The sequence below is a fragment of the Chelmon rostratus genome, chromosome 7 (genome assembly GCF_017976325.1).
Source record: "Chelmon rostratus isolate fCheRos1 chromosome 7, fCheRos1.pri, whole genome shotgun sequence".
Taxonomy (NCBI): domain Eukaryota; kingdom Metazoa; phylum Chordata; class Actinopteri; order Chaetodontiformes; family Chaetodontidae; genus Chelmon; species Chelmon rostratus.
The window spans coordinates 5131743-5158170 of NC_055664.1; the positions used below are offsets into that span (position 1 = coordinate 5131743).

A 26428-nucleotide genomic window follows, 5' to 3' on the forward strand; every position below is an offset into this window, starting at 1 on the left:
AGGCTGATGGCAGGTCCAGGTGGGGAGTGAACACATTCGTCACGGGACACACGCACGTGCACACATGTGTGCATAAATGCGCAGCAGCACGCACGTACACTAACCACTGACACTCCCCGTGTGTCAATGGTTAACGCGTGCATTTTGTGTACACCTGTGTGAGCTCCTAAGCGCAAATGAATGCGCTTGCAGGCGTGCGTGCATGTGTGTGTGTGCTGCCAGCCTTCTAATTCCTTCTGACATGTTGTCACAGCAGTTTAGCAAGGATTACCAAAACACGTTTGGAATTTAAATGTTTGATTTTTACTAAATAAAAACTCAACTCCATCCCAACACTAGCGTAAACAAGAAAAATAAACCAACCAATGATTAATAAACCAGCAGAAAGAATTAGGTGATTATATGAAGAGATTAAAGAGGATAAAAAATGCCAAAAAAAACATGTTTTATCTTCTGTCTTAATGCTATTTAGCTGACTTTGGAAATCAGTCGGTTTCAGTTGTCAGGTGTAGTGTTCCGCATGAAAGACTCACTCCTGTCCTTGCTGTTTGTCTCCTCATCAATAGTCATACACACACACACACACACACACACACTGTTCTGCTAGTTGTACCATTCTCTGTAAACTGAAATAAACACAAACACACCATGGTAGTGCCTGCATTTATATGGATTGAGTGAGTGTATGAATTTTATAGTGGCGTCGCTTTTCAGAAATATAGCAATAATTACATTCCAACTCATTTACATATTCATTGGATTACATTCAGCCCCGCTGAAGGCAGGCTGCAAACTACTTTTGGAACCAACCAGCTCCACAAATCAATATTTTTATATTAAAGATAGATGAAATAACTCTGTGTAATGTTAGGGATGCCACTTATAGAGACACACCCACAGAGAATTATCACATATCCCTGCAGCTGAAAGAAAGTTGTACCATTTAACAAGCAGCTGAAGGCAGAGTTAGTTTTCACAGGAGTTGGTGGAGACCAAAACAGAGTTAAAAAGAGACTGAATATTAGACTCCTGCATGAAATTCTTCATGTAGCCAGAAATGCAACTCTAAATAAATGCCATGTTGCTCCATGTCCATCGGGTTTGAAAGTAAACCATGTTAAAGGCTGGAACCACTGATTGTTCACGTGGTCAACTAGCCCCTGTTTGATGGATTGCCCCTGTGGCTTTAGACCTTTGTAGCAGGTCTCTCTCCCTATTTTTTTTTGTCATCGGGCACTCTCTAATAAGGCATAAAACACCCAAATAATTACTTTAAGTTTAATGGTATTCATTTTTGGGATCCATTAATGTTGTGCCCTGGGTGAAATTGACCTGACAAAGAAAGATAATAGTTGTAAGACAATAGGGGGGGGGGGGGGGTGTTTGGGAGGCACAGTTGTCTCAGTTTAGTGTGGGAGGGCCCACAATGTCAGGCTTTATAACCACTGATCTATAAAATGTGGTGAGTTCCTATTTCCAAAACCACAGAAATATTCAAATAACAAGGAAATAAAGCAAATCTTCACATTCAAGCAGTTTGAACCAATGGTTGGAATTTTTTGCATCATAAATGACAAAAACGATTAATTGATGATCAAAATTGTAAACAATTTTCTGGCGATTGATGAACTAAATGTTTCATAAAAACTATTTTAAGGCTGTGCATCAGGCTGTGTATCTGTCAGCATGTTGGATTTGGTGAACACTGTATACAGAAATCATGCATTTTTACACACGCTTCACAATGCAGACCTTTCCAGCGAGCTACCTGCACACAATACGCATTTACTGACGTTAAAATGTTCCCGACCAGAAAAATCTAATTCCATGCAAATTAGAACTGTCTTTCATATTTTCCACTTGTGGCCACTTGAAACACTTCAAAACTTTTCAAGCTGTGATCAAGGTAACGTGCCAGAGACCAGAGCACGATTGGATTATGGTTTCTGACACACTTCGCCTCAGCATGCATTTACCAAATCAGCAGTGAATGGGCAACATTAACCTGACAAATGAGGGAGGAACGCATGTTGTTCCACCGTTTACATGCGCTCACTGAAACAAACACACACACGTGCTTTTTAAATATATATGTGAGTGTGTGTTGGGCACCACGCTGACGCACTGTGGGGGTGTTCAGACGTCATTCACATTCAGCTGCCAGCCAAGACCGGGAAGCAACACAACTGACACACAGACACACAGACACACACAGACATACACATATACACACTGTGTTAAACTGCTGCTTGTGTGTTTGTGTGTGCGTGAGAGAGGGAGAGCAAGCAAGGGAACTTTCACTTTCATATATCAAGTAACCAAGGAGACTTAGGCCACTGATCAATATTTGATTCAGTACCACTCGGGCAGATTGTGTGCGTATGTCTGTGCGTGTGTGTGTGGTGATCTTGGACTTCTGATGCGCATTGCTTTTACTACAGAGCTTGTGGCTCTCATCCAGTGTGAGTGTCAGCAGAGAGAATGGTCACTAGACACAGCGTTCGGTTACATTGATTTTGTCATCTCAGGGACAGCAGGTTGAGCCAAGATGGCACCCATAACAGCACTGGCTGGGAGCATTAAGATGGTGACATCATATTTAATATCCATATACCTGTCCGGCGGTGCCAGATGTCTAAATTAGGGCTCCTGTGGTCATTCCAACAAACAGCCAGAGCGGAAAGGCTGCCAAACAGGCATTCAGCTCCATCGGCTGCACTGTGTCGGTTGGACTTTGGGCAGCTTTAGCATGCTGTTGTATTCAGCGTCATTGCTCATCAATACAGACGCACACTGATTGTCCTTTTACGATGATATATTTAGTGATGTTTAATTCCCCAAAAAGCCCCTTTCTTTCTCAATCAGCCAACCTGCTTCTTTCTATGAGCAGTGTGGTTTGACACTGTAATATATGACTTTCATTCACTTCAGGCTAATGCTACTTCAAAGTTTTTAAATGAATGCACTGCTGAGCGCTCACTCAACTCATTATATTAAGTTCTTAAAGAAACATGCACAGCATATTTGCTGACATCCCAGCATGCATTGTTTGAGGGCCAGAATTCAACAGAAAGGCCTCTGTCTTGCGGCTATACAACCAATTCTAAAATTCACCAGTTTGTCTCACCGATGAAGTCTTGTAGTAATCCAACAACCAATAACACTCTGGCTGCATTAAAACAGATCCAATACAGCAAAATATTTAGTCCAAAACATGATAAACTAAAACTTGCTGAAAGCTGTTCTATCATCGGCGGACATGCTAAACATCTCCGTCTTAACTCACTTGATCAATCATGATCTTCATGTCATGTCCACAGCCTGCAGTAGCCAATGTGAGTCCTCTTGTCTGGAGGGGCCCTGTTCTTTTCTTTTGTTTAAAGATCTGTGGCACTTCATATAGCCAATGAAATTCTGAAAACGAGGGCATGCTGCTTCAGTGGGTAGTTTTTAGCCAAATCAAGGAATGCTAAATGCTAAATATAGTAAATGGCTTCAATATAACGATAGACAGCCTGATATGAGTATAGATACCCAAAATACCATTATAGATAAGTTCAGTTCTTTGACATTTTTAAGGTGGCAGGGTCACATTTTTGATCTCATCTCAGTGGTTTGAAGCAGGTACAGCTCAGTTGGGAAAAGGTGAATCTTATGTACAAATATTTCAACTTTAAACATCCCCAAACATAAAATATGAACTTAAACCAGTTTTTGCTCTATTCTCATGTTTTTATTATTTAGTATTTTATCCAGCCTCAGTACTTTACCACTGAAACTATGAAGTACTGAAAGCTTTCAGTGAATGTCTGCTTTTATGTTTTTGCCAGTGACAGTTTTATGAAGCGTTTGCGTTTGCCTTCTGTCCATTTGTCCTCAGGTGAGATTTAGCATAAAATTAGCAGGATTGCTCTAATTTTTGGTAGAAAGATCTTTACCAAAACAGATAAATGAATCACAAATGAGGCCATAAGAGAACATCTTGTGAAACCAGCACTGGTCAGCTAAACACAGCTAATCACACTGTGACAGATGATCATTATATTAGATTTGGGAAAAGTTTAGTTTTTACTGAGATATTTGCTTTCGAAAAAAGGACGAAATCACGCATGAACAAGCCACAGAAGAAGAGTGATAGGGTACGATGGCTCTCTGTATGCACAGAGAAAGTTGAATTTGACTGATGGAAACCTCTTCTGGCCACATTATTCAGTTTCCCTGATGGCACTTCCACGTGACCTCTTTTGTCGACATACTTGTCTTCTCTCTATAGCAGCGAGAGGAGTGGCGAGCGGACTTTTCCAGCACTGGCACTGAGAAACTCACAGGGCAGCCAAAGTCATCAGGTTTCTGAATGTACAGAGAGCAGTTTTAAAGAGTAATGCTGCTCCCAGGTCGAGTTTCTCTCCACCTACTGGAGAGCAGACGGTAAAGGTTGAAGAACTGAGAGATCGCCCACATTATTGAGAGGAGGAAGAGGAGGGTTTATTCTTTCAGCAATGTAATAAACTGCTAAAGACAGGGGGGGATAAAATGCACTTACTTGTCTACTTCCCACACTAGTAGCATGGTAAGTTGTATTTAAATAATGCAAATCTATTAAAATATGCAGTTTTAGAATGAAAACATTGATTTCTGCCCCTAAAACAGATCCTCATTAATGTATTGTTATGGTCACTGTGTACAGATCAAACTACAGTATTCTCTTGGTCTTTTATAATTGAAAAAGTAATAGTTTATTTCCTCATTAACTGAAGTTCGAGGTGAATTAGTCCAGAGGTGCTGCAGATGTAGAAATCATTAAGCTGTGTGAGGTGTTGACAGTCTTCACTCCAGCTGAAACAATGCAGGCCAAAGTTTTAATGCCGTCATTAATTTTGATGTGTTTGGGTTGTGGTGTGAACACGTGGACTTCACAGCCGGCTCCTCTCACTTTAAATCGATGGTTATTAAACACAAAGGGCTGCGCTGAAGTCAGCGTCCTACTTTCTCCGTTACCTTGTAGCCTTTTTATTTCTGGGTTTCGATCTTGCTTGATCTTTTCTGCTCTCTGGTTTCAAGTTCCTATCCTCCCGTCCCTTCCTTCCTCCTCCCTTATCTTCCTTCCTTCCTTCCTTCCGCTTATATTCTAATATGTCCTCCACTTTCCTTTTCTTCTTGTAATTTCCTCTTTTTCTTTTATCCTCTGATCCTGTATCTCTTCTCTGCCCCATCTTATATCTCCTCTTTGTTTTTATATTTTCCTGCGCTTTCTTCTCCTTTCCCCCTTCTTACTGTCCCCCAATCTTTTTCCTCTCCTCCCTCCTCGACTCCAGTGACCTCTCCTCTTTTCCTTTTTCTCTGCATCCTTTCTTACCACTCAGCTCTGTTCACTTCCTTCTCTGTCTGCAATCCATCACCTCCTCCTCCACCCCCTCTCCTCCACTGGGCATAATCTGAAGTGTGTGTGTGTGTGTGTGTGTGTGTGTGTGTGTGTGTGTGTGTGTGTTATTGTATCGCCCCCCTCTCTATCCCTCTCTCTTCATCCATCTGAGCCCCATGTTCTGAGTTATTACTCTCTAATCATCAGTGAGCCTAGAGCCAACTCACAGCACACACACACACACACACATACACACACATTTTTTCCATACTAGGAGGGAAAAACTTTTTATCTTTTCATCATCTTCATAAAAATGGGAGAAACAATAAACACATGATCGCTGGGATGTCAGCTACTTTTGTTTGTTACCTGCTACGATGGATGGATGACATTTAATGCCCTGATCAATAGTGCACTGAAGACCTTAGCCTGAAATGCCTGATTTGAATTTGATTTTAAATTATCACGACGTGTTTTATTGTTAGAATATTTCAGGGCAGGAATGTACTCTTTTGTGATCAGAAAAAGAACTTGTTTTAATAGACATTTTTTTTACTCTGAAGTAAGTAAAAAGTGGATTATTGCGCAGACTTTGCCAAGCCCCGTCCCTTCAGTTACTGTTGCTTCGCCTGTCTAGCTTTTTTATTCTTGCATGCTAGCTGATTAGGCTAACGTTGGTTTCATGAGTCGGTTGTAAACTCTGACTCCAGCTGACTCGTTTTAAAAAGAAGATCCAGCTCTTCAAATAAATGATTAGCATGCATGTAAGGAGCGTAATTTCAGGACGAAAACACCAAAACTTACAGTTATTTGACACAGAGTGAAGCCACAGAGCTGTATGTATATAATGTGTAAATAACACTAGATTACAACTGGAGGTAGCAGTTTAGTTACCTGAGCATGCTAAACTCTGCAGCTCCTTACAACAGGTGAACACACTTATTCATCCATTCCTCCCACTTCTGTTCAGGTGTGTTTGCTTTTGGAAAGGCCAAAGAAAGGCATCAACCCCCGAACTCTTTCAATATTAAATACTGCTCTCATTAGATTGATCTAACATTCAAATCCAAAGATTGACAGGCTGCTGTGCCTAGTTAGCTTTGACCGTCACTGTTCTTGGGTGTGGTTTAGTACACAGTCAATATCCAAAATAAATATTACCGAGTGGCAGCGCTCATCCATTAATACAATATTGGTGTATGTTCTGCTCTATGTGATCATGCCATCTAGCACCGGAGTGCTAAATTATTCATACCTCCACTTATTATTAACCTGCCTGTCTTTTAGTTCCTCTTCTGTGTCAATATTTCCTGCCTTTTGTCTTATTTTCTCCATCCTTATCTCGTACTCTGCCCTCTCCTCCGCTCCTCCTCCTCTCTCTCCTCCTCTCCCTCTTCATCTCGCCACCACTCTTCCAACACGTATCCTTCTCTGTCGGAGGGTTTGCACTCTCTCATCGCTCCTTCGCCCCTCTTCCCCCTCTCTCACCCACTGCTCATTCGTTTGCGGTGCTGCTGAGTTTGCACAGGGCCGACATCAATCACAAAATAATAATGTTGTGCAGAAAAATGGATAAAGAGCGAGATTATTTTCTCTTTCTTTTACATTGAAGGAAGGGAAACTTGTTTAAAATGAAGGATGGATTGTGTGCGTGTTGGGGGGGCTGTGTATCCATAAAAACCCATAAAGACACACACACACACACAACACACAGAGGGATAATGCTTGTGTTTAACTATGTTATGTGGTCTATTTGTCCTCCAGGGTCAGGGTACCCGTATGTTCTGGAAGCTCCAGCCCACGACTTTATCTCTGGTAAACCATCAAGTAAAAAAACGTCCGTATCATTCCCAGTCTGCCCCTTCAACTACCAGCTACCCCTCCACCCTCACACTCAGCTCTGCTACAGCTAATACTGCTGCACTGCTATTCCATCATTAATCTTTAATAAGTGGTCAATAGGTGTTGCTTCAACTTCATCAGGCGCTTAAGAACGTCATATTAATGCTGCATCAATTCAGAAATATCTCTGCAGATTCCAACTGTGTGAGGGTGTCTGTCTGTCTGTATGTCTGAGGGCAAAGCAAGAGGAAAATAAAAGCACGAGTCTGATGATCCAGCAGTTTGGAAAGTGGTGCCTGCAAACACACACACACACCCCCACTCACCTTGTGGCTTCATATTAATCAACAGCCAACATGAAAAATATCTCTGTGTGCTTGTTATTCCCATTCTGCTGTGTGTCTCCGTGCAAAAAAAAAAAAAAACCCTAACTCTCCCAGCCTGGCCTTATTACAGCTAGCCTCGAGCCCTAATGGAAAGTAATAAAGAGCTCTGAACGTCTTAGTTTAGCGGTGTGTTTTGTGTGTGTGCATGTGTGCGTGAGATGGGGGAGATGAATGATTCTGATTAGGCGGTGCAAGCTGCAGACAAGCCTGATGATCAATGTCTCCCTTCCCTCTGCTGCTCAAGAAGAGACAAATGTGCCCTGGCCACACATGCACACACACACACACACACACGCATACACACGTGTACTATATGTATGTTTTTTTAACTGTGTACAGTGTGTTTTTTTGTTCTTTGTGTATTCCCCTGCAACTTTTAATACTTTTTGTTCCAAAGATTGATGGTGTGTTTGCTTCATTTCTCCGCTTCCATATGTATGAACGCATACACACGCACACACACTGCAAGTAACCTTGAATGTATGGTGTATAAATGTATGTACTGTATGTATGTGTGTGTTGCTGTCAGTTTAAAGAATAGCAAATGTATGTGCAATGGAAATGCTCTGAAATTGGTTCCGCCAGGATATGAAAGTGTAAATCAGCGCACTTGTGTGTCTGCAGAGGACTGCAGAACGGAAGTGCTGACTCTGCAACAGCAGAGACGGGTGGTTAGAGGGGTGGGGGCTCGGGGGTGGGAGAAATAAACAGAGAGAGAGTAAGAGAAAGGATCGGACGCAGAGTGGAAATGGAGGGACGATGGAGGTGGAAAACCCAACGTAGGAAGGAGCCAGAAGGAGGAAAAACTAAGAGGAGGGAGGGCAAGAAATAAAAGAAAGAGAGGCAGTTGATGGCAAAGGTGAGAGGATTGGACGGATAAAATCAATTGAGATAGAATGAGAGAGGCAGATGAGGGAGGAAGAGAGAAGCAGTGCAGAGAGCTACTGTAGCAGCAGGTCCCTTGGCTTTTGGTTCAGCAAGCTTTCATCCAGGAAATGAAACGACTTACCTCTCCCCTGTGTGATCAGCCTTAACACAAACACACACCAACACGAAGGGAAGAAACACATTTCCCCAACGCGTTTAAACGCATGTTCCTGTTTTTTTAAATGCATCTATCTTGACTCTGTGTGTGTGTGTGTGTGTGTGTGTGTGTGTGTGTGTGTGTGTGTGTGTGTGTGTGTGTGTGTGTGTGTGTGTGTGTGTGTGTGTGTGTGCGTGCGCGTACCACTGGAGAAATCATGCCGCTGCTTTCTTTCGTCACGCTGTCCCAGCCTCAGCCTTGATGCAGAATGCTGTTCATCATTGTAATCATCAGCCGTGTTTAAGCGTCGCTTAGCTGAGAATCGTCAAACTGGAAAGTCATTAGTCCAAACACTTAGGTCTTCTCTGTAAAGCAGAGAAGAAGAAGCTTATTTCAAATCTGAGCTATCTGAAAAGCCTTTCACTTTACACTTATCTTATATTTGTTATTTTTTAATGACCTGTTTATGACCTGTTACCTAATTCCATTACCAATATGGGTTTCAGACTGCAGTGCTGTTTTGATCACCTGGTTCTTCCATAAAGACCCCATCAAATGAAGACTTTAGCCTTCATTTACTCTTGGCAGGGTCTTTCTGGTGTGACCTCAACCTGCACAGGTAGAAAACAATCTGAGTCTTATCTTTCTTTCTGTGTTATCAAATCAAACAACCTGTCGCACTTCAGTTGGTTTTCAGTTTGGGATGATCCCATTCCAACATCCTGTTTCAACAGGAACTCCATCACATTGATAAAAGGAGGACACCATTTCTTGGGGTCTTTAAATGTGAACTCTGTGTCCAGGTGTTAGGGGGTACAAGTTGTATAAAGCCTTTTGTGGCCTCCAGAGGGAGCTGTGTGAGGTCTGATAAATGTCCTCAAGTGACATCACTTGAGTCAGTGTGTGTAAAGGCTGAAGGCTACAAGTTTGAAACTGAAAAAGAAAGAAAGAAGTGAGCTCACCAGGCCTCTGTAGCCGACTCCTCGTCTGTGCTCGAGGCGTGAGGATACATTAGCCACTAGTAATATAAAACACCCAAATCTCAGACCGAGCTGTCAGCAGTTGATTTGTTTTGTGGGTGATGTCGGAGACAAGCACGAAGAATGAGTGGAATAAAAAGCAGAATATCTCTGGCTCTGTTGCATCGACTTCAGTTGTTTTTGGGTTTTTTTACAGTGTTATAGAAGTGCAGTGCTAAATTAGTGGACAGGATTCCTGCCAGTTTCTTCATCAGCTTAAGTTCATAAAGTAGATAAATAGAGTTTGGGGTCACACCCCCAGAAACCAGGAGACGGTGCATGTTGGCTGACTCTGCAGGTTCCACAGCTGTGATGAGGCCGAGGGGAGGAATGACCTCATGGAGAGAGGGAGAAAAATAGTAGCCATAGTATTGATTGAATGTGTGTGTGTGTTGGGTTGAAGATGAAAAGCTATATTGATCGAAGAGGTTAGAATTGTTAAAAAGTGAGATGCACCAGTGAGACTGCTCCAGACAAGGGACAGAATGAGTCTCTAATCTTGTGATATATTATAAGGCTCGGAGCCCTCACCCAGCAGTAGTGGAGTGGTAGCTGAGGTGGCATCGCTTAACACTTTATAGTTCACCCTGTGACGCAGACTCCAGATGTGGCGTGTATTTAAAAGTCAGATTATACACAAGCAAGTGCCTTTCTGACACTGAAAGCAGTGATCTGACACAGAATGTGCATTTGCTATCACCAGGATTTCATGGAGTACAATATTAATTTCAAATGGCCATGTTAAAGTTTGCCCTATAAGCTGAGCCTGATGGCCCGCATGGCAGAAGTGTTGTGGTAGCATCGGCAGCCGGAGTCGCCAGAAACTGTCCACGGAAACTTCATGAGCCGAATCTCAAGTGAAAGATGCTTTCAAATGCAGGGTAATATCCCAGTTGAGTGTGTTTAAGCGTTCCTCCCTTAAAAACATTCAACATACATCACGCACACTCTCCAGAAGCAATTAAAAAGCCATGCAGCCGGTGTGTTTTCAGAATAATGTTGGTGATTGTGCTAGCCTGTTTGTGTTTGTGTGGACGTGCGTTTGCGTACACATTATTACACCTCATTAAGCAGACATTGTACCGCGGCCGTACGACGCTTGTCGCGGCCGACGTTGCTCAACGAGCAAACGGAGTGATTGAGTGAGAGACGAGGCGCTTTGCCTGCTCGCCCGGGACCGACGCCGTTGCCGCACATTTGCATAAACATCACCGCCTTTTACATCACATTAGCATAGGGAACACATCAACATGAGGGAAGGAGCGGAGGAGGAGGGATAGATGGATAGACTAATGAATGGATGAATGGGGAGGAGGGGAGGCGAGAGCAAGAAGGAGATGTTACAGTTATAGTGTGCCGAGGGACCGGAGATGGCCATATTAAGTACCAGAGGAAACATTTACAGATGCATTGTTGGTTTTATTACTCCAACAACGTTTCTTTTCTGTCTTTAGGGGCCAATTTGTTTTGCTCGTTTTTGCCCTTTTCTTTTTGTACTTAACTCCATTCTCTCCTGCGTCCCCTCTTTCTTTACTCTTTATCTGCACGCTGCACAACCGTCTCTTTTTCGACATCAGTTCGTTTGAGTGGAATCGCAGTTCATTCACTCAGAGTGAGGAAAAATCTGCGCTGAGATTTCGTGTATGCATCAACTTCGGTCAACTTTGATATGCTAATTTGTTTCATTGACCGGTTGCAATCCATCTTCAAAGTGCTGAACTTTGGGGGAGACTCCAGACAGAAGAAGCCATGCTAAGCTGCATCACATCATCCACTGTAGATAGAAACCTTTGATGGCAGATTCTAAACTGCTCCACAGAAGTTTGTAGACAGGAAACCGTTGCAGAAATGCATCTCCTGAATAAACTTTTTCTCCAGCTTGGTAGCTTGGCGAGCTATTGGACAATCTTGGGTTTGGGTGAACATTAAAGTATTGCAGCATGCAGCTTCCCAAAGTGGGTATTAAAATGAGTAATAACTTTATTTTGAAATGAAAGTAATCAAAGTTTAAAAACTGCACTTCATACCAGCTATCCAAATCTGTGATCAAAAAGTTGTGATATAGACCTTTAAAAACCTCATCTCATCCCTTTGTTCAGTACTGTTCATACAGTAAAAGCTGCACTGTACATTCTGTATCTCTCCATCACTCAAAGTTGCTATTTAAAAAGCAGAAGAGCTGAATGGTCAGATTTGCCTATCTGTATGAATTCTAATCTAATTAAGACGGTGGTTTCAAACACAGCCAGGCGTTTCTAATTGAATCTCTCCCTAACGCATGAAGCCACATAATGAATGTAGGAGCACATACACACAAAACGGGGATAGGCCTCATTGGCATGACTGTGCAAAATTGAGGCATTAATGGTAGGCTCTTTTACCCTTTACACCCATATATTGCTGTCACCTTGCATAACAAATGAGGGGGTGATTTGAATAATTGGGTTTTATGTGGGAGCGGTAGCAAAGAATCTGCACCGGTAGTGATTTTCCTGTAGTGTGCGTGTGCGTCCTTGTTGTCAGCATAATCACACAAGAGTTAAACCGATATGTTGGTTTTCCAATTTAAAAGAGGGCCTTTTTTCTACTCTGATGTGTCAAATGGTCTTTCATGAAAAAAGCTCCATTTTTACTAGAAATTTCAGCCAAGTATATGTAGGAATATAATTTGCAGGGAGCCCAGCAGGACTCCTGCGCTCAGATTAGTATACGGTACAACTGTGATACAATTCAGCAATAATAGCCAGGTCCTATCAGTTAGCACATACGCTAAACCACCATGGAGCATAGCCCCAGTTTGTGCTGTCTGTCATGTGTTACCATGACCATTACATTAGATTCAAAGAGGTAAGCATCCAGTTTTCCAGAAAAATGTATACCCAGTGATCTTTGGAAATCCCAGAAGTTCATCTGATGACCCTTTCTGCTGTTGTGAAGGTCTTCCCACAATCCTCAAAGAAAATATTGTGTCTGCTACGTGATAAAAAAAGATGTTTGATTTCTGCTGCAAGTACCCAAACTTTATTAAAGTACAATACTAAATTTGCTGGAACATTAAATATCAGATTTCTGTAGGTCTTCAAAATTGTATTGGCCAAACCAAAACAGACACATACACACATGCACACCGTTTCTTAATGCCAGGCCAAGGAACTAGATGCGCTGAGTATCCAAGGCAACCTAAATTAGTCTCAGCAGGTGTGTGGGCAGAGTGAGCGAGTGGGCAAGCAAGAATGAAAAGAATAGAGAGAGAGAGAGAGAGAGAGAGAGAGGTTAGAGCGCAAAGAAAGAAACAAGTGTGGAGAGGAGGAGTGGAGGGCAGCAGATAAGGCCTGAGAGGGAGAGGAGAAGATGAGAGGTAAAGTCAGAGGTTGAATGTGATTAGCAGAAAGCAGCAGCAGAAGGAGAAGGAAGAGAGAGGGAGCGAGGGATGATTGGATCAGGGAGGGGAGGGACGGAAGGGGAGAGTGGTGCAGAGGGTGAGTCAGAAGGCAATGAGGGTGATTGGGAACTAGCATGCTGCTTATTGCATGCCATGAAGAATAAAGTCAGCGACCAGTCTGCAGCGTGTGTCTGGCTCCGTGCGCATGTGTGCGTGCATGAGTGTGTGTGTATGTGTGTGTGTGTGTGCATGCACTGCAGAAAAAGCTATTAAGCAATAACAGCACAGACAGAGAGCTAACTAAATAACATCTCCAAAAAGACAAGATTGCACTTACTGCTAGAGAAGCACACACACACACACACACACACACCATGCTTAGCAGCATAAAGAAATCATGTGTGCGCACATGCATGCACTCAGACACAAACACACAATAACAGTCATTTACATTGACTAGTGTCTGGATGACAGAAGGGGTCCAAGAACACAGACGGCCCGTGGGTGAGATGACGCACAAGCATGCACACACACACACACACACACACACACACACATGCACACATGCTCACACACATAAATCTAAATATACACATGTACAAAGCCTGTTTCTCGGAACTTTCACAGAACTGTGTGTGGAGTGACTGAAAGCAAAGGCAAATCAATGAGTCCGTGTGTGTGCATGCGTGTGTGCAGACTTTTTACAAATAAAGACAAATTAACATAAAGTCATATGGACTGACAGGCAAATCACCCATTAGCGTAATATTACTGAATAGTTACTGTGTTATCATTAAATTTCAATTACTTTTAATGAGGATTTGCCATAATACACCATGGGATGCGAGCAAAACTAAAAATCTATGCACTCATGGGGTTCAGATTATTTATCTATCTGTGTGTAAATAAGAGAGAAATGGAGAAAGCATCACGTCTCTGGGACACAGTTACTACAGACGCTATGATAGGGACACTGGATTCAGATCACACCTGTAGAATAGATATCAATATCCTGTATGTGCATTTACATTTGCACCATGTCACATGTCAGAGAGCAAACCTAGAACTGAACGTGGGGTTACCCTCTTCCTGGCTGGTGCTGCTGCAGTGAGAAGTGGAGGGATGTTTGCTTGGTGAAGGAGGATGCAAAGAAGATGGGAAACCCTCCTCTTCCCTGCTGTAGTACTTAAAGCTGCAGTTCCTCAACCGCCACAAACACACGAAAGCAACAAGATTCCTAAGAAACATCAAGGAAAGCGAGTATAAACATCGTCATCGTGTTATGCCTGCAGAAAATACATGCCGTGTTTAAAAAACGGTGGCTGGGTACACTGAGATACATGAGGCTATTGGAATAAATAGTCTGACTGTTACGTAACATTGGTTCTCTACGCTGGAGATTAAGGGAGAAACGGGGAGCAAGAAACAAGGAAGTGCATGTGTGTGTTGTGAGTGTCATTAGTGTGAGGGCCCCCCCACTGCTCCCACAGTGTCACTTGCCTGCAGAGGAGAAAAGGGAAACGAGGACAGGCCTGGGAGAGGGGAGGAGAGGAATCTGCTGTGAACAAGAGGCATTCTGAATTATGTTGTGTGTGTGCACATCCTAATGAGCCACCATCAAACTCATGTTTTGTTCCAGCAATTAGTCACAATTAGTAACTGTGTATGCCCGTCTCACACACTGGTATACAGTATGTTAGCTGTGAATGTGAGTTTCCTTGCTTGCAGGTGAGTATAGCAGGTCTGATCGTATACATATGTATGTTTTGTGTTTTGCTTCGTAGTGCCTACATTTGCTGTGAGTTTTTTTGCTGTGCGTTTAATATACCTCCATCTGCGTAGTTGATCAGACTTTGATCGTCTTCCGCCTCTTGCCCCATCGCATCGTAGGTTGTGTATTCTTAACCGCAGGTGACCACACAGTCCGTCACTTCCTGTCATAACATCAGTGTTGTGTCGTAACCTCTGCTGGATGCCAGTTGTCTTTGGGAGAAGTAACAAACTGTATTCTGAGGTCATGTAACCTTTCCAGCATTTACATCAAAGGTAGCTGCTTTCCACCCCGCCTTCAATCAGCCAGTGTTTTAATGCTGAAATGATGTGAAGGTGACACTCAACTGGGTCGGGGTCACCTAAATTACAAAAACCATAATACCGCTTCCTTTGTGCCTTGTCACACACAACATTCTAGTGAAGAAATCATTTTAATACATTTAATAATTATTGATGACAGCTATCAATAAAACAACAAAAAAAAGCAACGTCTGCATAGCTAGAGGTAAGTGAAGAATACACTTATTTGAGTGTTGCTATAATTGTTTGTTTTTTAGTAGTAATTCTGTTTCCTCTGATTTCCTAGGAAGGAACTTTGCCTTTAAAAGGTTCCCAGAAAGGAATCTGGTGCTAATTACAGGTCGAATGGAGACAGTGTTTAAATGCTACTCTTTTGAACAACTGTTATTATAGCCTGGTCTTCAGAAATGTCACATCTGTTTGTAAGCAAATGTGACATTATTAGATGAAGGAATTTCCTCTAAGAATATCAGTAACAGTCTCAGAGCTTTGTCTTGTAATTAGTATCAAACATAGCTCTTTCAAGAAACCTTCCAGGAAACGATTAGGAAATGACTGATCCGTAAAATAAAGCATTACCCAAATTGCTAAGCTCCGTCACTCCTTCACTTTCTTTGTTTTCAGTGTCTGTGGGTGGTGTCCGTGTGTGTGCACTTTAGATCGATCTCTTTGTTCATCCATCCATCACGTATCAGACACCACTGATTAAATTAGGGGAAATTATAGATTTCACCATTTTCCAAACTGCATTGACTCACCTGTGGGGAGTTACTGCTTCTACTCATCAGAGGAAAGTAGAGCAGTGTTCAGGATGGAGTGGATTATCAGGCAACATGTTCACTGTGAGGAAAGCTGTCAGATGGAGACACGGCAGCTGTTATTGACCAAGGTTGCTAAGACTGGCCCCTAACATATTATGTTGTGTTCCTGCCGTCCCTGTAGTCTGCACGGTTCGCTGTCAGAAGTTCCTGATCTCGCGGGTCGGGGAGGACTGGATCTTCCTCATCCTGCTGGGACTCCTCATGGCCCTGGTCAGCTGGGTGGTGGACTTTTGCATCGCCATCTGTCTACAAGGTGAGACATGGCGGGAGGGAGGGGTTGGATTTTGTACCTACAGGTTGGGGCATGAACAGTGCTGATGAACAAAGAGGAGGTAAAGACTGGTGATTAGAAACAGGGAGACGCACACACACACACACCCCATATTGTGTGGATTTTATGTGAATCTATGTTTCGGTTGTGGCTGACATGTCTTCCCTCTGTGTGTGTGTGTGTGTGTGTGTGTGTGTGTGTGTGTGTGTGTGTGTGTGTGTGTGTGTGTGTGTGTGTCCACAGCACAGAAGTGGATGTACGGTGGTCTGGACAGTAATGTGTTTCTGCAGTATCTGGCCTGGGTCACCTATCCTGTAGTCCTCATCACCTTCTCTGCTGGCTTCACCCAGATTCTCGCCCCACAGGCTGTTGGTACGACCCACACACACACACACACACACACACACACACACACACACACAGCATATAGCTTAACCGCATACAACCCATGTACACTAAAGACGATTGCTGTGCATATTACAGTAGTTCTGAACAGTAAGTTGGTTAGTCTCAAATATTTGCTGGATTTCGCTTCTGAAATGTGAGGACTTGCTGTTTTTCTCTGTCTTCTATCATTGTAGTTGAAAATTTATAGGGTTTTTGACTGTTGGTCAGACGAAACAAGCAATTTAAAAATCACACTTTCATTGTTTTGTGCACATTTTCCGTGTGTTTATATTTTGTAGGCTATTATTTAATTGAGCAAAGAAAAAAACAGCAGCTAGATTAATCTGTATTGAAAACAATTGTCAGTTTCAGCCCTGTATTTCAGTAGATACACTCGAAACAGGACCACCAAAGAGGCCTTTATATGTACAGTATTCATTCATTTGATAAGTGGATTCAATGCTGCTGAATTTAGATGATACAATGCAATCAAACCCCAATCCTGTCAATACAGAACGTTACTGCATAAACTGTTTGACAGATCCAAGTTTCTGCTCTTATTGGAATTCACATTTTCTAAAAAACATATACCCCTGATCAGTACCTTCAAACAATGCATAATAATGCAAATAATCCCATAAAATTAAATAGGCTGCACGCAAGTGTATTGTAACAGGTAGTTTAATGTGAGAAGAAAATGCTTATTGTTTAAAATCTTTGCTGATACATACTTTCCCCTGTTACATGACATACAGTGACTGGTCTAAATGACGCATCAGGTGTCCAATTCGAATTAGTACGACTCTGTGTGACATCGCAGCTCCCTTGTAACAGCACAGCAATGACCGAGATGAAACAAAAACAGCAGAGTGGTGCCCCGGAGCGGCACGATGAACTGAGACCAACAGCATCTACCACCAAAGTTCATGAATTTCATGTTCATCAAGTTGTCAGAAGGAGACAGGGTGGAGTCAGACCAGTGTAGCCTGCTCCTGCCAGAGCTAGCAGAAAGGGCTCACCCACTGGAGGGCATTCTGGGCATGTAGACACAGTGCAACATCTACAACGTATCAGATCCATTCAGTTTTTGTTCTTCATCTTCTCCACCTGAAAACCAATGAAATTAAACCCTGAAAGCTTTCCTGAGTGGCTCTCTGCCACTTGAACCAGGCTGATAGTGCCACCCTGTGTTGTAATGAACTCTGAAACACCTGTGTGTGTGTGAATGATAGTTGCTGCAGTGTAACACTGCTGTGACACACTGCCCCCCCCCCCCCCCCCCCCCTTAGGAGCAGATGAGGGAAGGAGAGAAGTCCTCCGTAAGTTCTGTGCACGATTCAAAGCTGTCGTACGTTCAGACCTTCAGGTTCGGTTTGTCTGTGCAGCTCTCCATCACATCAGGGGCCTGCAGGTGTAGCCGAGACGTTACTGTCACTCTGAGTAACAGGGGCTAAAGAGATGGGTGTTTCCTCGTCTATCAGCGAGAGACACGGCCTCCTCCCTTTCCTTCACCTCCCTCAATCACTGTTTGAAACAGAGCGGTCGGTGGATTTCATCTTTACCTAAGCTTACTATGGACATACTGCTGCGGAAATGATTTTATAGATTGGCTCTTCAGAGCCGGCAGTCGACAGGGAATCAGTTGGCTGTTTGTATGTGAGCACTGGCCAAACATGGCAACTCTCGGTCTGCATGATGGCAGGATGCAGCAATGTCCTGCAGAGTGGAACATGGCAAAGCAGCCAAACACTTGAATATTTAAACCTGTGGAACTGGAAGCTGACATTCTGGTTGCATTGCTGACCATCTAAAATACACCTAAGAACATTATAATGGCTGGGTTTTTTCTCTAAAGTTAAAAGGTGTAAATGTACAAAACAGAATCCTTTTTCCAAACTGTGTTTTCCTGTCAGAGACAAAATTCGGTCCAAAAAGACGTGTTGGCCAAATGTTAATAATTCTGAAAGTTCCTTGTGCGATGCAAAGGCATAGCCCTTTAAAATGAATGTCCATGTTTTTCAAACAGATGTGAGGTTTGTGAGGTCACAAGTATGTTAGCTGCAGAGTGAGGTGGCTTATTAGTCTCGTACAACTGGGGTAAAATGGCACTTCTAGTTTTCCGGGCCTGCAGCCTTGTCATCACCACGAGGTGGCCAGGAAACCAGCAGAGACTCATAAAACATCTTTCTCACACTTTATTTCACCAGTACAGATACCAGGAAGTATGATGCTGAGTTGAAGGCTATGGTGTAATTGATGAGTGTTCATGTTGTTGGTGGAGGCAGTATGTTTCCACTGAAAGGTCAGGGGCTCGGTGTGTTGTACGGTGTGCTGTAAGCGCCCGCTGTGCTCCCCTGCAGGTTCAGGTATTCCAGAGATGAAGACCATCCTGAGAGGAGTTGTGCTGAAGGAATACCTCACCTTCAAAACTTTCGTGGCCAAAGTCATCGGTCTCACCTGCGCTCTGGGTAGCGGCATGCCCCTGGGCAAGGAGGTAACACACACACACACACACACACACACACACACAAATCAGCAGTCCAGCACACTTGGGCCCCCAAATGCCTGTATGTTCTGTGTACATCCATGGGTGTGCCTGTAGTTTTACCCTACTTGCACACTACCTTGCTACCCTAATGCATGAGAAGATGCACTTTGCACACACACACAGCACAAGCTGACAACTATGTCAATTAGTGATTCAATCAATATGTGACTCATAATGAAATGCAAGCTGCTCAAACTTCATGTTTTTGTGCTGTGTGAGTGTGTGTGTGCTACTGACACACATAAAGTGACCATCGCAGGAACCATCTCGTAATCCCTGATGAATTCGACTGTGCAGAGCAGAACTCAGATGCTGACCCACATTCAACAGTTGCTAACACAGTTTGAATGATTCACGCCGCTGAATCTCTGTTGGTGATAAAACAGAGAATCCACACCGGCACCAAGCTGCCATCAGGCTTGAATGGCAGCTTGCACAACATCAAAAATAAATTTTTACAAAAACATATGTAGGTCAAAGTGAAGTGCAGGAACACTCAGTCATTTTACAGTAACTGCATCATCACGATGATTCCTAACTGACACACAATGGGCCAATATGTTTGAGAGCAATGAGTGTGAAATCTGAGGATAAGGAAGGAAAGAGTGTGTAGAATGGACTCGAGACCTTTTACATTCCCAAAGGGAGGGAGGAGATTTTTTCTAGGGTCCCCAGCCTACCTGTACAGATGTTGTTTTTGTCTTTTGTGTGTATGTGTGTGAGAAATTATAATCTACACGACATTATACACCTTGTTTTTCAGCAAAAACAGTTTCAGGTAAATGTAGCATCCCCCAATAGACTGCCTAGCCTGAAGACATACTTGCAGGAAAATATTTTCTCCTCTCACACACACACACACGCACACACACACACACACACACACACACACACACAAGCCTCAGGCTCTTTTGGTTGTGTCCTACTGCAGCAGCAGTTTGGATTCAGTGCGGGCCTCTGCCTTCCTTTAACTTGAGCATCACTTTTCTGATGGGATGTGCTCACTTTTAATCCTGTTGGTTCCACTTTGAACTTCATCCCCAGAATTTTAATATTCACCGCAGACTTTGTTGTTGTTGATGTGTTTTCGAAGAGCCCACATGCGCTATCTCGTGTGACGCACGACAAACGGGAGGAGAGAGTGCTTTTTGACTTTGCACCTTTTCATTCTGTTTTCTCCTCTTCCTGTCAGGGTCCGTTCGTACACATCGCCAGTTTGTGTGCCGCTCTCCTCAGCAAGTTCATGTCTCTGTTTGGAGGAATCTATGAGGTGAGTTCCTTTCTCCATTTTGCCCAACTGCTCAATTGATCTAACTGTGTTTTATTTGTTTTTACTGGCAAGTAAATCATGCATTTTTCTTTTTGTTATTTTACGTCCACACTGTACATGCAAAACAATGTCAACCCTCCAACTCCAGTGATTGTCCTGTTCCATTACATTCTCCTCTACATACTCCTCTTGAGCCGTACTATATGTGGACTGTCCTGTTTCTATGGTGAAGGTTTTGTGGGCCTAGCAAAGCATGCAGACAAGACATTATCTGTCCTAAAGTATCATAAAGTAAAGTGTGTTAACATATAACGATACAAACGTTTTACATAGTATTGTCCTTATTTTGTATTTGATTTATTTTTTGTCATTCTACCATTGTGGAGTTTGTCCTGTAAAAATAACTTCTTTTTAACAAAAGTAAAAAAACTAGTACAAATGACTGAAATGCATGTCATTGGTCTGGATAGTGCTAGCCAGCCACTGAGACTTACTCTTGCATTAACTGATTTGAGTTGAGTTGTTTGAGTGACATATAGGTGAACTTGTCAGCAGTTATTTACACATCCAGCAGTTACAGAAAAACATATCTCATTTGGAGTCATGTTTCTGGCGATGTCCAGTATTCACTCTCTTTTTGCTCTGTTTTTGGTCTCCACCCACTCCTGAGGGTAATATCTGGCTCTTTAGCTGCTAAATGCTCCACTATGTTCACCAGCTAGAGCTTAACTGTGTCTGTCTGCTGTTTGGCTCTGAGTGTCTGAGTCTTGGTTAGTGAAGAACAATGACGATGAAGATGAGTGCAGCAAATTATTTCTGATGTTTCCAGGAAGAAAATAAGACCAGACGAGACGTGAAACACCTGACAAAAGGCTGTTGTTTTTAGTTAGTCTCCCTCTATTTGTGCCTCTGTCATTTGTTCAGCTGAAGTGGAAAGATACTGCTCACAGACACGAAATGCACATTTCTTTCTCTTTTTCCTTTATTTCTTTAGTCCCATGTAAAATCAACACCCAGTAAGAACCCATTTTATAAATGTTTAATCAGTCTGTTATTTGTCAGCAAATTGGATCTTTTTCATCTTCAAAACCAACTTTGCCCAGAGAGAGATGCTGTGAGAATGAGATGTAAATCCAGCGGGGGAAAGGAAGAGAAGGATGGAAAAGATGCAGATTGAGTGGGGAAAACGAACAGCAAAACCATTTTCTTCTTCACCCCCCCCCCCTTTCTCCTCCTTTTTCTTCTTCTCCATCCTCTCTGTCCGTTGGGATAGGAGTCCCTGTGCTCCAGGACGGCAGAGAAAATCTCGACTCTCATCTCTCTTATCTGAAAAAGCGAGCACCTCTCTCGGGAGATGAAATGGTGGGGCGATGGTGGGGTTTGAAGAGACTACAGAGGCCAGTGAGACGGAGGGACTGGTTGGTGCCAGAGCTTCAGAGTTACCACTCTGAATCCACAGTATGGCCTTAAACTACAGCAAGAAACTGCTGTGTAGTCAGTTGCATTGGCAAAGCTCATATCCTGATGCAGGTCAGGAAAGGTGATTTGGAGGATCAGCTTGATTGGCCATCCATGCACAGAGAGTGAACAGAGATACAGAAACAGTCTAAAACGTATTGTAAACATTATCCACACGCAGTGCATGGCAAAAAGTTTGCTAATTATACCTGTATGTGAACACTGAATCCACTGGCTTTGATAAGCTTTCTGCCAGAGTTGAGACCCTGGCTGCAGGAACACCGGAGCATTAGTGAGGTCCAACACTGATGTTGGTGTTCCCAGCAAGCCTCTTGCATCAATCAAATCTGTTCAATTTAATTCCCCTCCCCTTGTCTTCCACCGCCCACCCTGCTTTTGGCCATACATTATAATAATGGTAGTAATTATTATTAGATATACTTTGGACATTGATTTCAAGGCTTTTAACATAAACCTCAGCTTTTTATTCTCCAAACAAGTTTCAAAACTACAATACATCACAGAACGCACACAGCTTAGAACATAAAACATAATAAAACACATAAAACATACAAATACCTCAAGCGTGTATACAGGTTTATAAGACACGTTCCCGCTAAACAGAATGCATACAGAAAGGGTCTGTATGGAAGACTCATCGTGGGCTGGTGATGGAGCGGCATCACCAGTTCCAGGCATTTTAGGTGAAGACGCTTGTCGCCCTGCTGGCCGTGGCTGCTGATGCTCTAAATGCTTGAGGAGCTCAGTCCCTCCATGTGGAAGATGGCAGCCAGAGCGCTTCATGATGATGTGGAGAAACACGCACTGAAGATCAATTCAGCCCGCTTCGGCTCGTCTGTCTGGGTCTGCTGCGCTCGTCTGTCGAAAACAGTGAACATCCACGCTGACGTTTACCTCAATCAGTGAATGTGACAGGAAATAGTTAAATAGTTTACAACCCTCCTTGAACACATTCTGCCCATCTAACTTTTTACCTCTCTCTTCGGTAATCATCATCATCATCATCATCATCATCATCATCTCCCTGTAACCCCCATGTTGCTCTCTCCCGCTCTCCCCTCCCTCCAGAGTGTCGTGCTGCATTTTATTGCATATTAATGGTGTGTGCGTGCACGTGTGTGTGCGTGTGTGTGTGAAGTGTCCCTCTGCAGCAGTATCCCTTCCTCTTCAGAGTTTGAAGTACAGTATGCTAATGTGGCCTGTGGGCTGTAAAGAGCAGCCTTTTGTTTCAGTGTGCTTTTAGATAGCGTGCTTTCCTTTAAATCTCCGTGTGTGTCGTCCACACACACATGGAGCATACCGTTATTTGAAAAAGGCACACACGGGAGCACGTATACCTGTAATCATGTCTTTATGAGACCTGTGTCAGTTGACTGAGGGTAAATGTTTGTTAATGAAGTTGGTGTAATGATTGAAAAATAAGTAAAAGAAGTGTTGTTCATTGTTCCTGAGTAGCTAAACTTTGTCTCTTACTCCCAAACTTCCTGAAGGAGCCCTGGGCTAAGGTAATTCAGTTGCGCTCTTCCCAGCATGCTTCATGGTCCGTGTCCCCGTCTTGTCAAGTTAATTCAAACTGCAGAAAAATATCTAAACATTTATTGTAGGATCCAGTCTCCAGAACACGTTTTTAACCCTTTCACATGAAGTTCTCCCTTTTGTTTCCTCATACGTTTTTTTTTAATCATCACATCATATACTGTATATTCTATATCAGCGTGTCAGCAATATTTGAACCTATGTGACTCCCCTTATTCCATCATATAAAAAAATCTTGTACATCGTTTTCGACACATTTTCCCATCAAAGGTAAAATTCACACACTCTTTGAGTCAAATAGTTTGTTTGAATTTGGCTTCAGAAGACACACTCGAGTAAAACTGGAACCTGTTCTCGTGTCCGTCTTTTTGTCATGGATCACTTTGCTTGCTCATGGTGTGGCTCAGCCGTAATATGGCTGCTAGAGCAATATTTTCCCTTTTTTTCACGCTGCTGACACCACTTATGTGTTACAGTGTCATCTGCTGATCTCTGACAGCAGGACTTCAAGCTCTGAAATGTTAAATGATCTCATAAACAAGCACCTCCTCATGAGCTGGTGGCATTCATCGAGTAGGAAGGAGTAGTTTGTGCAGCTGAATCTGACTGGGGGCAACTACATAAAAACACTAGAAGGAGAAGATGTAGGGCAGGTTTAGTAAAGGACCAAGCAAACGTCTGGCATGAGGCCCAGTGTTTTTGATGACTCAACTGAGAACCCCTCATCACAACGTGGTCACATAGTTTGATTTTTCTAGAGAAGCAGTGCGAGTGTCAGTGTGTTCTCTGTCCCTGTTTATATGTTCACCAAAATTCTTTAAAAAAGCGATTTAAACTTGGAAGAAGTGAAAATGTTCCAGCCTGCTGGCACTTTTTAAAATATTCATTCAAGATTAACATGTTTTGCAGTGTAAGCTGGATTTACGCCATCTGACTTGACCACCCCTTTATACTGCTCTGTGATCGTGTGTGTGTGTGTGTGGCAGCACAGCATGCTAATCAGAGTTCCACACTGTAAGTTTGTAAGGCCAGGGTAAGCCACTGAGTGTACAGTCAAAGGGAGAGGCACACACACACACACACACACAGACACTAACCTCTCTTTATCACTGCCATGCTGCTTGAAGGAAACCAGTCTCATAGGAATGAAGGTAAGTCAGATCAGGCATGTCAAAACATTTGCCAGTGTGCACTCTGATTGTCTGCCCTGCAGTCATGCAGCTCAGGCTTTCCATTTATTCTTCCATCTCTTCTGCGTGTTACACCGCAGCTCCTCATCACATCCTCATTATTACTCTGTTAAAGACAGACAATCAGGGGTGGTGTTTGGATGGACTGTGCCGTTCCACATATTTCAGTGCTGTTAAAGCATGAAGCTACTTTATTCGCTTCCTTTTTCTGTTTTAGCAGCTTTTAATGTGATGAAATATCTGTTCTGAACTGCCACTTCATGTCAGAGTCAGACTCATCAGCAGTTTAAGGAGGTTGTCAGCATAGTTAATGTGTGTTCAATATATTGAATTTTTACTATGTGCTCTGCTGACTGCCTGTGTGTGTGTGTGTGTTTCAGAATGAGTCGAGAAACATCGAGATGCTGGCTGCAGCCTGTGCTGTGGGAGTGGGCTGCTGTTTTGCTGCCCCCATAGGAGGTGAGTCTGAAGAGAAAAATAAGGATGCATGCGCTATCAGAGCTTTGTGTCCCTCAGTGGGGAAACTATCTGCGTCTGTAATGAATATCATCTCGCGTTACATTCAGGTACCGCAGCACCTGCTGGTACAGGTCTCACGACATGAGTCAGTGTGAGTGTCCTGTGCACAGCTCACCGTGACATCGTCCAGCCAATGCTGAGTTGAAGGGAGCGTGTCAGTACATGGCTGGTGTTGTCATGTAATTTTGGTGCCAAAAATAAATATTCCGCTCCAGTAACTGAGGACATGTCTGAGTGCAGACGCTGGCTCTGTCATCATGACACTAATGAAGCATAGTCACAAGGTTCTGCATGTCCAGAGATGTCAGTCTGACTTATTTAAGGCCCTGTGTATTCATATTTCCAATGTTATACTGTATATGTCTACCTCCACCTCTTTGTCAAGAGCAGCGATGGTCTTTTCACTGTGTTCATAATCATGTGCAACCCAGGCTTTGCAATGTACGTGTGTGTGTGTGTGTTCCAGGTGTGTTGTTCAGTATTGAAGTAACCTCCACGTTCTTCGCGGTGAGGAACTATTGGAGAGGTTTCTTTGCTGCTACCTTCAGTGCCTTCATCTTCAGAGTGCTGGCTGTTTGGAACAGAGACGAAGGTGAGGCGGCTTAGCGTTGGGAAGTGCCAGTGCTGTATATCATTCTGCAGTGTTGTGAGTCCTTGTGTAACAGATGAATACTACCTACTACTCGTGAGTAATCTGAGTCCTCTCTCAGCTTGTGTGTGGGTGGGACAGGGAGGTGATTTGGAGCCATGTTTATGTGAGTTGATGTGTGTATTTTGTATATCATGTTAAATCTTAAATCTGAAAATCAGGTATTCCATAAAAAAGAAAAAGCAACACAGATCTGCAACATAAACAAAACAAGATTGTGCAAATGTCCTCCACCTACAGCAACTGGATGTAGATCTAGATGTTTCATTTTGGCTGTTTGCACTGATGCATTTAAGAGAGAGCTTTAAACTTAACCTCCTGTAAACATGTGTTTTTAATGTTGCTGACATGGGTGGACCTCACAAATGTTAATATGAAAATAAAGCTGATGAAGGCAAAGGTCATCTAACAGAGGTGATGTTGTGCAGCCACACATCTGTCTGTCTCTTCAGGCTCCTGCAGAAAAGCACAGGTGTAGCTGTTGTTTCTGCTACAGCAAGAAACTAACCGGAGTCAAGATCAGAATGCTTCCTCAGGATTTCCGCTGCCTTGTTAAAGCAAGTTTTAGACAACATGTTCTCCAGCCGTGCCTGCAATGAGCTCAACTTTTTGTTTACTTCTCGCTCGTTACCTTCCATTAGAGGCAGAACTTGAACTGCTGTAGCACTTG

General features: G+C 43.1%; 1 protein-coding gene across 1 annotated transcript in view; it reads left to right on the plus strand.

Moving 5' to 3' along the window:
- clcn2c (chloride channel 2c) overlaps window positions 1-26428 on the plus strand; it is a 150456-nt gene that overhangs the window by 54600 nt on the left and 69428 nt on the right. Inside the window, exons 3-8 of the mRNA XM_041940199.1 lie at window positions 16031-16162; window positions 16424-16552; window positions 18928-19061; window positions 20308-20385; window positions 24971-25049; window positions 25576-25701. Coding sequence (XP_041796133.1) covers window positions 16031-16162; window positions 16424-16552; window positions 18928-19061; window positions 20308-20385; window positions 24971-25049; window positions 25576-25701 — 678 coding nt within the window. The remainder of the gene's footprint in view (window positions 1-16030; window positions 16163-16423; window positions 16553-18927; window positions 19062-20307; window positions 20386-24970; window positions 25050-25575; window positions 25702-26428) is intronic.